At 39.8% G+C, this 14,362-nt stretch overlaps 1 protein-coding gene across 1 annotated transcript in view; it reads right to left on the bottom strand.

The window, feature by feature from the left end:
- Window positions 1-2,150: 2,150 nt before the first annotated feature.
- Window positions 2,151-14,362, bottom strand: part of ANO9 (anoctamin 9) — a 40,749-nt gene continuing 28,537 nt past the window's right edge. The window contains exons 19-24 of the mRNA XM_033156387.1: window positions 13,988-14,140; window positions 12,150-12,297; window positions 9,422-9,538; window positions 7,954-8,047; window positions 6,888-7,000; window positions 2,151-4,322 (exon numbers count right to left, since the gene is read on the bottom strand). Of these exons, the coding sequence (XP_033012278.1) occupies window positions 4,295-4,322; window positions 6,888-7,000; window positions 7,954-8,047; window positions 9,422-9,538; window positions 12,150-12,297; window positions 13,988-14,140 (653 nt within the window). The 3' untranslated portion in view covers window positions 2,151-4,294. The remainder of the gene's footprint in view (window positions 4,323-6,887; window positions 7,001-7,953; window positions 8,048-9,421; window positions 9,539-12,149; window positions 12,298-13,987; window positions 14,141-14,362) is intronic.

Genomic DNA, 14,362 nt, shown 5'->3' with positions numbered 1-14,362 from the left:
TTTTATTCTCAGTAATAGAACTGAGATCTCATTATGTATTTCCAAATATTTTAAAATAAAATATGGGAAATTATATATTTTAAAAAGGACAGCAATAAGATCTAGCAATTTTTATTAGCCTAGTTCCACTACCAGCTGCTTGTACAATAAGGGATTTCCTTTCCTTTCAAAAAGTTCAACCGAGAAGCATTGCTGCAATTCTTCTAGGTACATTTCTTATCACTGTCCCTATCCACAGATGCTGCTACTGAAAATTCAGAGCAGATGCATGTTCCTTACATCTTTGAAATTAGCATTATCACATATGCAGACAAGCATGATAGTAAACCTTTTAAAATAGGGGTGGCTAACTTGTAGTCCTCCACAAAGTGGTGGACTCCACCTCTCATCAGCCCCAGCCAACATAGATGGTGTGTGTAGGGAGTCCGGAGGACCACAGGCTAGCCACCACTGCTTTAAATGTTCCTGTGTCGCAATACCCAATTACAAGTTGTTAGGTAGCTAACATATCCAATAATAATGGTTTACCCTTCTATAGTGATAGAACAAAGCATTAGCACTGAGTGTTCACTAATATTGAGGTGGTCCACTAAAGTTTAGTGACTCAACAGAGATGTTAACAACAGGTTCAGCACTCCTTTAGTTATAGGTAATGCATGCCAGGTGACTTCCCAAGCCTAAACCAGTGCCTCCCAGAATATATCACTGAAGCAGCAGTAAGCTTAACCTGGTGTCCCAAAGATGTTGATGTCAGCATCAGGTGAACCTCCCCAGAGAAAGCATTCCCTATATGAGGTGCCACAGCTGAAAAGGATCTTCCCCTTTTTGCAAGCTTCAGAAATTCTCTTAGAGAGGGAGGACCTGGAGAAGGACCGCAAATGATGAACACAAGATGTGAGTATGTTCAAATCTGGAGCACTAATATGGGGTTAAAGAAGGATAAAAATCAGCAGGATTGATATTAGAAAAGTAGCAGTATGCATTATATTCTGGAATACAACCAACATTATAGAGAATATAGGAAAATTCATAGATTTGTAGTATTGAGGGAAAAAGTTTTCCTTTTACCTAGATAGATTTTACTTTTAAAATCTATTACAGTATTATAAGAAACAAATATCATTACAACACATATTCATCATAAACACATCTAAACAACATAGTCATATATAACAATGCATTATAGCATCAAATCCCATGTGCAGGCAAGAAGAAGGATGTCTATATTGTATTGTTGCGCTTCTCTGACACATCATCGTGGGGACTGTCCATAAAAGTAGTGTCTCCAAACTCTGGAGTGCACCAAAGTAGGTATTAAAAGTAATATCTAGACTCTCCTTTTTGTCATTCAGAAGGCACCTTGCCAAATTGAAGTTTTCAGAATTAATACATTGGGGCCAGGGTGGTAAAGGAAAGAAAGAGCAAAATAGGAGTTTATGGGAAAGCTGTAGTCTACACATGCATGCTCTTAGAAAAATAAAAATAATGTAACGAGGGGACTTTCAAGGTGTAGTGTTCCACTTCATATTAGCACTGCCTATAGTTGCTGAAGAATTATGTTTTTTTAATATCCTTTTTTTCAGAACTCGGTACAACTTAACAAAAACATCACACACATTTTCAAAAATAAGAGATCAGTTATAGTTGGCTCCACTTTCAAGACTGTGGGAGAGCATTGTCTTGCATACAGAAGGTCCCAGGTTCAATCTTCATTTAGGGCTGGGAGAAACTCCATGTGTGGAATCCTGGAGAGCTGCTGCCAGTCAGTGTAGACAATACTGAGCTACATGGACCAATTGTCTGACTCAATATAAGGCCGCTTGCTATGTTCATATGTAAGGCAGCAGTGGAGACCAACTATTGCATGTTGCATTAGTGGCATTGTTCCTAAGGTTTCCATGTGGAGTACAAGACTGCCCTGATTAGTTACATGTTTAATAAAGTTATCTTACATCAGTTAGAAGGTGTCCTCATTTTCAGTTTATTTTCAACTCCCCTTATGGCCCGCATTGCACATGGTTGTTGTTTTTTATACCAGAGCTATACCCAACACCCTTTGATACAAAACCTCAAAATATAGGTCTCTCTCTAAACATAAGATTTCTGACTACTCTGTCCAAATTAAAATAAAGCCAGTCCAGTCTTTATGCTTAAAAGTTTTTAAAAGTTTATTGTATAAAAATTCATTTGATAAAAATTAGACATTGCACAGTATTTCAGAGTAACTGTGTTTTCTTTAAAAGTACAACTTTAAACAGTATGGCATAAGAACAGAAAGCCTAAAGAATTACAAATTGAATTAACTTCCCTGATTCAATATGTAAGGATTTGTGTTAAAGTAATCTAGAGCCAAAGCTTCATATTGCTATAAGGCGCAATTTTAAAGGCACTTCCCTGAGCAAGATGCTTCCAGAATTACATTATAGAGATTCTCAAACAGATATGTTTCAGCTAGAATCCAAGTCCCATTGGCTTTCAAGGAATGAACTTGTGATTGCTGCTGAAGCTTAACTTGCAATTAAATTTAGAATTTGTCAAAGAAAGAAAAAAAAGGGAAAATATAGGCATTTGGTACGTAATAGGAATTTTAACTTTGCATGATCTTTTCAGTCAAAAGTACAAATTGCAAAAACAACTTCAGGAGCAAGAGAGCATAATTGCAATCACTGATATCCACAAAGGATTTTGCTGAGGATAAAAAACAGGATAGAAGTGCCCTTTAGCATGTTACATCTTTACATTCTCAGTGCTATGATTTAGTTCCAATACAAGTAACTTAACAATACATGTAGGATGTAACATTTGCAAACAAGAACAAGAGAATCTGAATGTCAAGTTGATAAGTTACATATGAATATCAACATTAATTCAGTGGTTCTACATAATCCATATTATAAAAGGTGAAGGGACACATGTAATTTGAACTTACATCTAAAATACATCCTGAAGCCTTAACATTTTTTGGATCAGGATTTTTAAAAATTGTGCTTTATTTCTGTGTATTATTAGATACTTGATTGGAAAGAAGGCACAGGCTGAAACTGCTAACCAAAGCCCAGTGTTCTGCTACGTCCAAGAATGATGTATATACACAGTTCTATGAACAGCTGGCCTCTTTAGGATGAGTGAATTAATAAAGGAACTACTGTATATAATCTTTGTAAATACACACACATTTCTGGATTGGTCAGAAACTGGGTTCTAACAGCATCATGAATTAAGAATCCAAGGAAAAATATACCTATTCTTGTGAAGTTTATGTGTGGGTACACCTGACCCAACTTATATGTAAAAAAGTTGAGTGAGGTAATACAAACATTGCCACCTTTGACGGGTTTCATTCATAGCTTCAATGAGGGCAACTATCCCAGTGGCTTGATGTAATGATAGAATCAAAAGTGTTTACAATATAGGTAAAGGCCTTAAAGTGCTTTTCAGAAATGAGTTAAACTTCCCATCATCTTTATGAGGTAGGCAGTTAATTGGGTCCCTTTTTATAAACCAGCACACAAGAAACTTTTATCAAATGGTGTACCATTAAAAAGCTAAAGGAAGTAATCTCTAAAAGGATGTCAGCACATACAGAAATTATGGAAACTCTTCAAAATAACAGTTCTCCAGAACTTTAAACAGCAGTTTGGAGGCTTTGATGCAAACAAACAAACAAACAAACAAACAAACAAACAAACAAACAAGCCCCTATAAAAATAACTGTGCACATGTGCTGTTCAATTATACAAAGGAAATATATGTTATACAAACAATATATTTCTTTCCACTCAAAGAGCACCATCAAGGTGATAAAGGAAATGAAAAGATATTAATATATATTCCTATGAGCCATGAGAGTTAAAATATTTCATGTTGATTTATACTCTGAGTCTGAGCCAGCCGTGAGAGTTTCATGGGCGTTAAGTGTCAAATCTGTTATGAGTGGTGGCAGCAGAGCATGGAAGTTTTGGTGTAACCAAAATTATTTTAACTTTATAGCAATAGAGTTATTTTATTGACAGTGCAAACACTCCTGCTTACTTCTACCTCATGCTCTGACATGTGACATTGTTCCTACCCTGTAGTCTCCTAGAAACACTTGAATATTCAAAATAATCTTACCATGCAAAGCAATGGCATTGTTTCCTTTCAGTGAAGAGGTAAAATCCAAGAACAGTAAACAAAAGATCAAGCTATGCCTGCAGAGTTCAGCTGGCATCTTCAAAGTCTACAGCACCATTCTTCTAAATGCTTGGCTCTAGGATTTCTTCTCTTGATCCCAGCACTCTCATATGATGTATCACTATACTTCTGTGGAGTCATCCATTCTTCTAAAATATATAGAAACAACTATTCTCAATTTCAGTTGCAAGATGCAGCATTTTAATTGCAAGGGAAAAAATGGTGGAGCTAAAGAGGTGTGGGCTTAACTAATACCTGAAAGGGAAGCCAGTGAGGGTCCTTCCTATGCCATTTAAGCATTTAAAATAGAAAGGAGAATGCAAGAATATTTAATTTCATATAAGAGAGCATGAAACCATCTCAGTTGTGGGGATAAAACAGAATTGCCACCTGCTGTATGGAACCACCTTACAGAATGATACATCAAGGATTTATTTGCACTTTGAACAAAAATATTCCCACAGGTCACTTTCAGGAGACAAACTTATGTGGGCATGATAAACAGCTGGGTATGTTTGTGTCTTAAGCAGAGGAATCACATCAGCGGAAGCCCTGGTCTTGATAACATTCCCTTGCTCTCAGCTATGTGATTTTTAAAAGACATCTGAAGGCAGCCCTGTTAAGGGAAGTTTTTAGTATTTGAGGTTGTATTGTGTTTTTACTATTTTTTGTTGGGAGCCAACTAGAGTGGCAGGGGCAACCCAATCAGGTGGGTGGCATATTAGATGATGGTGATGATGATGATGATGATGATGCAAAAAAACACAGCAGTCACATCCCCCCTGTGAGTGATGGAACATCGAAAAGCTCCATTGTTCCCAGAGAGACTTGCCCTATTCTGTTGAAAAAGACACACTGTACTACCCATTTCAGACTCTGAATGGCTGGATGACTACTTCTGAAACTTTAAAAAAGGGATGGAGGGAACCATATGAAATGAACAGAGAAAGCCAGCCCTGGAGCCCTTGGCTCAGTGCTGGGTTCTGCAGGACTGTGAGTTTTAAAGTAACCTATTGATCTAATCCAGGTCATGATCTGCTCTGATCAGATTAGTCCATTGTGGAATCAGAGTTCTATGGATTTTTTTCTCCATCCCCATTGTAAATCATGTGAAATCAATGCCCCAATAGGGCTCAACTTGGAAGTACATACAGGCTTAAATTAAACTAAATTTAAATGTTAACGGTACAACAAGAAAACCAAGTAAAATTAATCTCTGCTGCCATAACATCTGCTGTAATGCTATCCACTTGGGACTATTCCAGGCATCATCATTTTATTTGTATGCTGCCTTTCCATCGTCAGGGGCGTAGAAAGGGGGGTGGGGGGACCACCAAGGGTTCCATAATGCAGGGGGTGACCAATTATCAAGGAACACTTTTTGTTTGGAAATATTTTTTTTTTGAATTTTTTTTAAAAAATTTTTAATGCCTGCTCTGAAGGTCTTATCTTACTATACTAGGGATTATATAGCTATATATAAAATTTCATGCATATCGGTTAATATCTTGACCCTCCTCCACCAAAATAGCTGTTCACTTGGCTGTTTTCCTATGTCATGAAGGCTGAAATTTCAGTTCAGAGAACACTTACTGTTCCCAACCCTAACCCTGTGGAAAGCCATCTAATTAGACTTTAATTTGATTTTGAGATGTTTTTAGGAGGTAATTTAATTATTGTTTGATTTTATACCAATGTTATGTATCTGATGTTAGCCACCATGAGCCCGACTTTGGCCGGGGAGGGTGGGATATAAATAAAAGCTTTTTTATTATTACTTGTTATTATTCCTTTGTAAGAAAATATGAAATAACGTAAAACCATTTGGGGGGGGAATCAATGGGGGGGTGAAAAGAAATTTTCCGCACCAGGTACCACCTGACCTTCCCATGCCTGGGGGGGGGGGACAAAAATTTTTTTGCCCCCGGGTACCAATTTACCTTGCTATGCCCCTGTCCATAGTTAAAATCATGCTAAAGGTGGCTTACAAGCATGAAATGATTTACATTACAAACATAAAAAGTAGTCATAAACAATAAATAAAATGCATCTGTCAGGGAACTGTCCCCTATGCAGCGCAAGGTGGTGGAAGGGCTCTCCAGATGCTACAGAGAGCCCCAGTCCCACCTTGCCAGCAGCATCTCCTCTGGTAGCAAGAGGAGCAGTGAGACATCCAGTGAGGAAGGGCAGAGTTCACAGGGGAAAGGGAGTAGAGGCTCTGGGGATGCAAGAGAGACCCAGCACTCCCTTAGTGCCAAGGGCGATACAGGAGGAACGCAATTTCCGTTGCCCCAAAGATGTTGTGGGGTGAAGAGAAAGATGGAAGGCAGGGTTTCGGATACCGAAACTCTTTTGTTGGGGTCAGAACCGGAAGGGGTAATTCCCGGATTCTGACACCGCTTGATGCAGACATGAACTTTTTAGCTCTGCACTGTACATAGTTTGCACAATAAAATCTTTAAAGGAAACAGCGGAGTCCTGGCTGCTTACTCATGAGCAACTAACTGAGAACCTTACAGCATCAAAAAGTACACAACCAAACTAAACAATTTCCACATAAATCAAAATAAGATCTGAAAATAAATATACCAAAAATATATAAATAACAACAACCCCCCTCCCCAAACAATACCCCAGCTCAAGAGCCTGCTCCCTGCAGCTTTATTGTCCATTGTTTGCCTCTCAAGAGAATCATATTTGGATAAAACACACACCTGAGTCTTTTCAACAGTCTTTCACGTTTTTGTTCTAGATGCTGGTTCTTAATGCTCCTGGGGACATCAGGCACAAACCAGGCTGCAATCAATTTGATGCAAAGGGCCACGTGCTGCAAAGAGCCAACAGAATCAGATTTTATTCCTTACAGGAGACATACTGCAATCACCATCTAATTTATTCATTTAAACAGTTTATATACTGCTTGATTACAATACTCCCTATGCCGTGTAAAAGTAACTCAACAATACAATTGTTGGTCTAGATAATGACCAGCAGTAAGCAAAGCAACCTGCTGTTCTTACTGCTTTACATTGGTTCTTTTGGACATTTGTGTGGCAACTAAGCATCATGGATCGACATTAATCTAAGTCCCTCCACTGACTGTGAAGGGACTGAACAGTCAATTATAAACCCACCATTAGGCTGTGTCCAGAGGAAATCTAAAGCGATGCCCCAATTATCATTCAACACAGACTTTCTATTTAGTCCTGGAAAAGATAGCCAAGTCCATGTACAGTTGCCCCTTGCTAACTGGCAGAGTTTCTGTTCCTGGACAGAAATAGATATTTCATCTCCAAAGCTAAGAGGGCTTGTAATGTCCAGTACCTGGATGGCAAACAACATAGAAACCTTATTTGCATGGACATACAGAGCTCTGTGAACAAAGAGTGAAACACAAAACTTAAAATAATTTAACAGTTCTACAAAATAAAAAGTTTCTCCATTCCCTACTGCCTGCTGCTTTGCCAAGTCCAATATCCTACAGAATGTGATCTGGTTGTTAGCAAGGAAATCATCTCTAAAAGGAACAGAGTATATTTATTTCTTCCCATATATGAAAGCTTTTTCAGAGTGCATTACTTTGAGAATGAGAAGCGTCGTTGGGGATACCCTAGTCATATTTGGCTGAATGTGACCCAAGATTATTCCATAAATGTTGCCCTAAGCTTTGATCAATGAAGTTACACTCTTAAGGAGCCTAAATGTAAATGTTCCTTCACACTCACATTTGTGTTCAGCTGAAAACTAACCTACTAGAGCTTTTACAACAAAAATACTTACTTCAAACAAGATAAGGAAGGAAAGGCGTGCTGCAAGAATATGCCAAAACTCAACAGTATGACTGTAGTCCTCACTGTTCCTGTAATCTCGGTACCTACAGGAAGGGCAAAAGCAACACATAAATGCTGCAGTATGTATTGCCTATTACAAAAATCCAGTTATTTGAAACATGTTGTTTTTAGTGTCTTATTTTGACAACAAAGGATTGTGGTTGTCTTTGCTACAACAGACTAACAGCCAGTGCTTTTTTCTGGGGGTACGCAGGGTTATGCATACCTCTAAACATTTTGTGAATCTTTGTACTTTTGTCCATTTACTGTATTTATTTTTCCTGATTTGAACTATAAAATGGTGATTTTCTTGAGTCAAAATGAGAGTACCCCTAAACATGTTTTAAAGAAAAAAAGCACTGCTTACAGCTATTTCTCTGGATGTTTGTCCAATGTTTGCTCTTAACTGTGAATTTACTGATATTTGTTGTTTTTAACTTTTGTAAGCTGCTTTGGGGGCTTTTTGAAGCAGACAAGTGAGGTTTTTTAAAAAAGTACTGTACAGTTTTCAGAAGCTAAATCAGATGGGAGAACAATAATCAGTACAGTTCAGTCATAAACTAGTACTAAGAGAGCACTGTCCGCTCTAGCAGATAGTAGGGCATCTAATACTGGGCAATACATGCAAGACTTTGAGATGTTAAAAGCAATCAAATGCTTCTTTCCCTGCTTGCCACTCCTCCTTTCTGTCCCTCCTTCAAGAAAGTCTTGCTGCTACTTATATGAATGATGATGAGGTCTGTCAGCAAGCAGGGCTCCAACATGTCACTTGAAATGAAGCCCCTCCCAGCCAATGTAATGATAAAGGACAGGATCAGAAGTAGAGCACTGGCAGGTTGCTTTTCCCAGCTAGCAGGTTCTGTGTTTCTGCCGTGTCTATTCTGACACTGCAGTGAATATTGCAGGCAAGCCATGTTCCTCTCTTAAAAGTGGAATTCATTTTCCTGCAACCACATCTGGAATTGGATCAGTAAACTGTGACTCCACACAGGATTTGGTTGAAACAGCACTCACTTTTGAGCATTATGTATCTTGGGAAAATATTTGTTGCAAACACACCTTAGGTGATCTATGGCTAATACTGTTTTCCACAGATATAAAACAATATAAAGTGTTGACTTTCAGCATTCAAAAATAAGGCTTTAGTTACTTCCACAAAAATAACAGATTTTCCATCCCCCACCTCCCCTGATCTTCATACATACACGTTTGCAGTGTGATTGCAAATGGAAAAGAATATAATCTCCAGAGTAGCCCAATGCTAGGTTGAGTTTCTCCTTGCACACACACAAAAATGTTCCAACAGATAACACAAGCTCTATTGAAGGGATGGAGGACTGCACCAATAACAATTGGGCTGTGGAAATTTCATTGCTTAAGCTGAGGGCATGGAAACATCCCCATACATTTTCCAGTACCTGCAGTGCGTTATCACATTCCCCATGGGATCTTTACGTTCTGGCAGATTCTCATGGTTCACAAAGTCCTGGACGTTGAACACCGAAAGACTGTAGTTGACGTAACCTGCCAAACAACTATGGGCAACAACAAAAAATGTGACAATCAGATGGGGTGCAGTAGGGTCCCACTTAAATTGTGCAGTTTACCAGACTTTAGCAGGAAAATAAAATAACAAAATGTCAGCAATTGCTTGAAATCTTTGGATGCTGGGCCTTTTGTTATTCAGCTTGTTAGAACTTATTGTATATATTTTAGCAAATTTTGTTTGACTAGTAAATGTAAATATGGAGAATCTTTGTATTCTTAGTGCTAAATTTTACATATTAAGTAATAAATTGAGACGTTGGTGTTTTGTTTATGCACCTTAACTATTTCGTTAAGATTTCCAGTTACATTTGAAAATGTCTAGTTTTGATTTGGTGCCTATCGGAAGAGGTTCATTTTATAAAAATAAAATATTTTTTGAGTACCTATACCCATTAAGGGACGTGGGTGGCACTATGGGTTAAACCTTAGGGCTTGCCGATCAGAAGGTCGGTGGTTCGAAGATGAACTCCCGTTGCTTGGTCCCTGCTCCTGCCAACCTAGTAGTTCAAAAGCACGTCAAAGTGCAAGTACATAAATAGATACCGCTCCGGCGGGAAGGTAAATGGCATTTCTGTGCGCTGCTCTGGTTCGCCAGAAGCGGCTTAGTCATGCTGGCCACATGACCCGGAAACTGTACGCAGGCTCCCTCGGCCAGTAAAGCGAGATGAGCGCCGCAACCCCAGAGTCTGGACCTAATGGTCAGGGTTCCCTTTACCTTTATCCCCATTAAGCTACAAAGCTCTTTTAAGATATTGGATTCTTAGAGGTTCTAATGGAGGAGGTACTCTTCTTCAGTGCAATACTTTCTGCCCACAATGCATTCAAGTACTATGCAGTGGTGTAGGGAGCCGCTTTGCCGCCCGGAGATGCAAACGCAGGGGCACCCCCCAGGGGCGGGACGCCGCTCCCTAGCGCACGCGCACACACGCGTGCACGTCGTGATGTCACAACGTATGCGCAGCAACCAGGGTGGATGCCGGGCGTGAGTGGCCGGCACCCCTTCCGTGCGGCGGCGGCAACTTTTAAGGCTGCAGTGTGCAAGCAGCAGCACAGACAGGCATCTGAGCTGCTGCTTGCCCACTGCAGCCTTACAAGTTGCTGCCACCGCATGGAAGGGGTGCTGGGCGGTGGCTTGGGAGTGGGGGGGATGGCACCGAGTGTTACCCTCCCCCCAGGCTGGCATCCGGGGCGCTCCGCCCCCATCGCCCCCCCTCGGTACGCCACTGGTACTATGATCCAATAAATGGAGTCTAAACATTTATGCAGCCTGTAAAGAAAGAAGGGGGGTAAGGTTGTTGGATACTTAATCCCCCAACAACCCCTGGGTACAAACATCTTGAGTTGCAACAGGATGTTGAATCACCAGGGTAAAAAACTATCCTGCCAGGTAGTATTGCCAGAGCCCCTGTTTAATCTCCCAACCCAAGCCAGGAGAAACTCAGGGAGTTTCTGGACATCCTTGGGATTCACAAAAACAAGAGGCAAAAAGTCCACTTTTTGACTTTTGAGCCCCAAGCCCACAAATTGCTCAGTAAGCCAAGCTTACTCCAAAAAGGTACACCAGGATAAACACAAAACTTTATTAAGGAGGTTATAAGCACACACATATAAAAATAAAAAATAAAAAGGACAATTAAGAAAAAGGCTAACAGTGGAAGTACACATTTGGGAATTCAAGCACAGAACAGAAAACAACAGAGCCAGCTTGCCTCACCCTAATACCAACCATTGGAGTCATGGACCCCATTGGACCAGCAAGCTGCATCCAGACACATGTGGATGTTGCAATCCATGATCTCCATCAAAATGGGGTGCCAAAATTAAAAAACAATTTCTATACAAAAAAAAACCCTGTATACAGAACAGCAGATACTGCTTAGCCAAGGAGCATACTTCTCAGCACTAGAGGGTGTATGTGCTGGTTGACCATGCAGCCATTAGGTTAATTTCTGAAAAGTCACAGTGACCTTGATGCCATCTTACATTAGACACTCACAGGCAGCAAGATGAAACTAATTAATGAAACTTTCTTCCTCGATGAATACTGTGTCCAGAATTCTGAGTAAAAACCCACTTTAAAATGAGCCAAAGAAAGGAGGATTAATTTACACAGCCTATAATTGAATAGTCTTCTATTTTTCTGTAGGGAGGATTCAAGAAACAGAATGGAATATATTGATTTTCTCTTTCTCACACACAGTATTCATAATATATGTTACACTTTTAAAATTGCCTCCTCCCTGCTTATCACACTTTGCCTCTTTTTGTCCAAAACTAAATTCCTCATCTGCCTTAACTTTCCCAACCTTTTCTCCCTCCACAACAATGCATCACATACTTTATGAATGGTCTCGTACACAAAGACCTTTAGCAACAGAAGCTGCTTGTGTTCCATAACAATAAATTAATCTCTAAAGTAACCCCACAGTGAAAAATTGTTCTCGAGACATGGTCATATTCAGTAGCCATATCCTGCTAGCCTTAGCAAACTTTGCTGTTTAGCATTTGTCACATATAACAAGTGTACACAAAAAAGAAACTGCCTAACTGAATATATGCTATACTTGAAAGCTACCAAAGGACTCAAATGACACTCACTCTTTGCCTGTGTAATTCTTCTGTATGCAGGGGCTAGATGTGTATTTGTACACCTGCATTGGGATGAAGTCTGAGGTGATGGCAATTACCATACCATTGCCAATGACAGCTAAAATACCGATTGCCTCCAGAATCAGCAACCAGGTACCTGCAACGGAAGAAAATAAGAGAAACACATTTCCTCAAGCAGATGGCATTTGCCTCAACTTTAATTAACCCTCCCACCTCTCCACAATCTAATATATTTGACCAGAGGATTGGTCAACTTCTTGCTTTGGACAGGGTCGTTTTTCCCCTGAAAAGGAACAAATATGTAGTCTAGGGTTGTCCTGAATTCTTCTCTGTCAGTAGAGGCTTAGGTAACCTCAGTGGCTAGGAGTGCTTTTCATCAAGCTTTGGCTGGTAAGACAGGGCCATTTCTGGCCCAGGATAGCCTGACCACTGCCATCCATTTGCTTGTAAGTTCCAGAGTGAATTTCTGCAATGCACTCTAAGTGGGGCTGCCCCTGAGGCAGGCCCAGAAGCTGCAGCTAGGGCTACAAGAAGGCAATGGTTTCTGTTCCAACTTGTCTTCATCACAATGAACACCATTTCCATTCCACTGCAGTTCAGTTTCTCCAAATACTACGTTATTCATCTTGCTGTCCATAATTTAATGTAATTTATGTAATTATTTACAAAAGTTACACAAGTTATAAATTTACCATAATCAGTGATGTAATTATTTCCATTCCATTCATTTCAATGGAAAGGAAACAGAATTTAAATGGACAGGGGGAGAATGGTAATTAATTATGTATCATATCTGAACTGAAAACAAAACCAGCATGATTTGCTAGATTGATATATTTCCATTTCTGTTTTTTGTTGTTGGGATTTCCTGACATGCTTAGCTGCAGCCACTGCAAAATTCAGCAGCTCAATTGCTCACTGGAACAGAATACTGCCATCATGTTACTCCACTGCTGAAAAAACTACATTGCTTTTCAATTTACTACGTTCAAGGTTCTGGTACAGGTATATAAAACCCTATATGGCATGGGAGTGGGATACCTAGAAGACTGTCTCACCCATTTTATACTCAACTGGTGGCTGCACTCTGTAGGAGAGGCCCTGCTGTAAGTATCATCTCATCAGGAGGTCTGTTCCATACAACGTAGAAATTGGGCCTTTAGTGTGGAGGCACCTAACCTTTGGAACTCCTTAGCATTATGTATCAGACAAGTACAATCTCTCTTGCTTTTTTGCCCCTATTGAAGAAGTCCTTTTTTCAACGTCTCTTAAGTGAAGATTTTTGACCCAGTCTAGATCCAATATGTATTTTTTTCCTGTTCTTTTAATTATTAAATCACTTTGGACTAGTTCATAGAAAGCAATTCATAAACAAAATGAAATAAATTTAATTTAATGGTAGCTCAGTAGGTTAGGTTCCAGCCCCAGGCTCTAAAATTTCCAATTCAAGCCCCAGAGTCCCTTACACTGGGCTTCTCTCCTTGGCTCCTTCCCCATTTTCATTGACTATTGAATCCAGCAACTCATAGAACTCCTATGGAAACTGCCTCCTCTACATTTCTGTCACAGGTTTCTGTGCAAGCTACACTGACCCACAGTGATGGTTTCTGAACGTCTTCTTCCCCCTAGAGTTTTGTGGTCCAAGAATACCTTGAGTGGCAGAATGCACTGCATCTACCCCAGTGCCCCTGAAACTGGTGCATACTCTTTCCTTAATTCAGCTCCTTCCCCAAGTAATCTACCACTTTGAAAAGAGTTAATCATGGCCACTAATAATATTGGGGTAAAATGAAAACCTCTCCTCAGTGGTCTAATCCTCAGCTTACCAATATCATTTGCTGTCCTGGGAACCATACGCCTCTGCAATCTCACCATCTTGATAGCATCTAGTCGAATTTCGATGAGATTGTTGACAAAGGCCAGGAGTGGAGCAAGGGGAAAGGCAGCCACAAAAATAGTGGTGAAGCTGTACTGGATCACTGAAGATTTAAAAAGAGAACACTGAAAAGAGGCATCAAACAAAAGGAGAGTGTTTAAGTCATTATTACATTTCCTGGGCCAGAGTTTGCACATAGCTTCTAAAACAATATAAGTAGTTAGGAGACATTTAAGGAAATGGAAATTTCAGAACAGCAAGAATTGGGTGTCCTAAGTATCTTAAAAAGCTAAGAAAAACTACTCAAATCAGCAAAAGTGAATAG

Source organism: Lacerta agilis, chromosome 1, assembly GCF_009819535.1.
Source record: "Lacerta agilis isolate rLacAgi1 chromosome 1, rLacAgi1.pri, whole genome shotgun sequence".
In the NCBI taxonomy this organism is placed as follows: Eukaryota; Metazoa; Chordata; class Lepidosauria; order Squamata; family Lacertidae; genus Lacerta; species Lacerta agilis.
The sequence above is the reverse complement of the archived record's forward strand: the minus strand, read 5'-3'. Positions and strand labels throughout refer to the sequence as shown.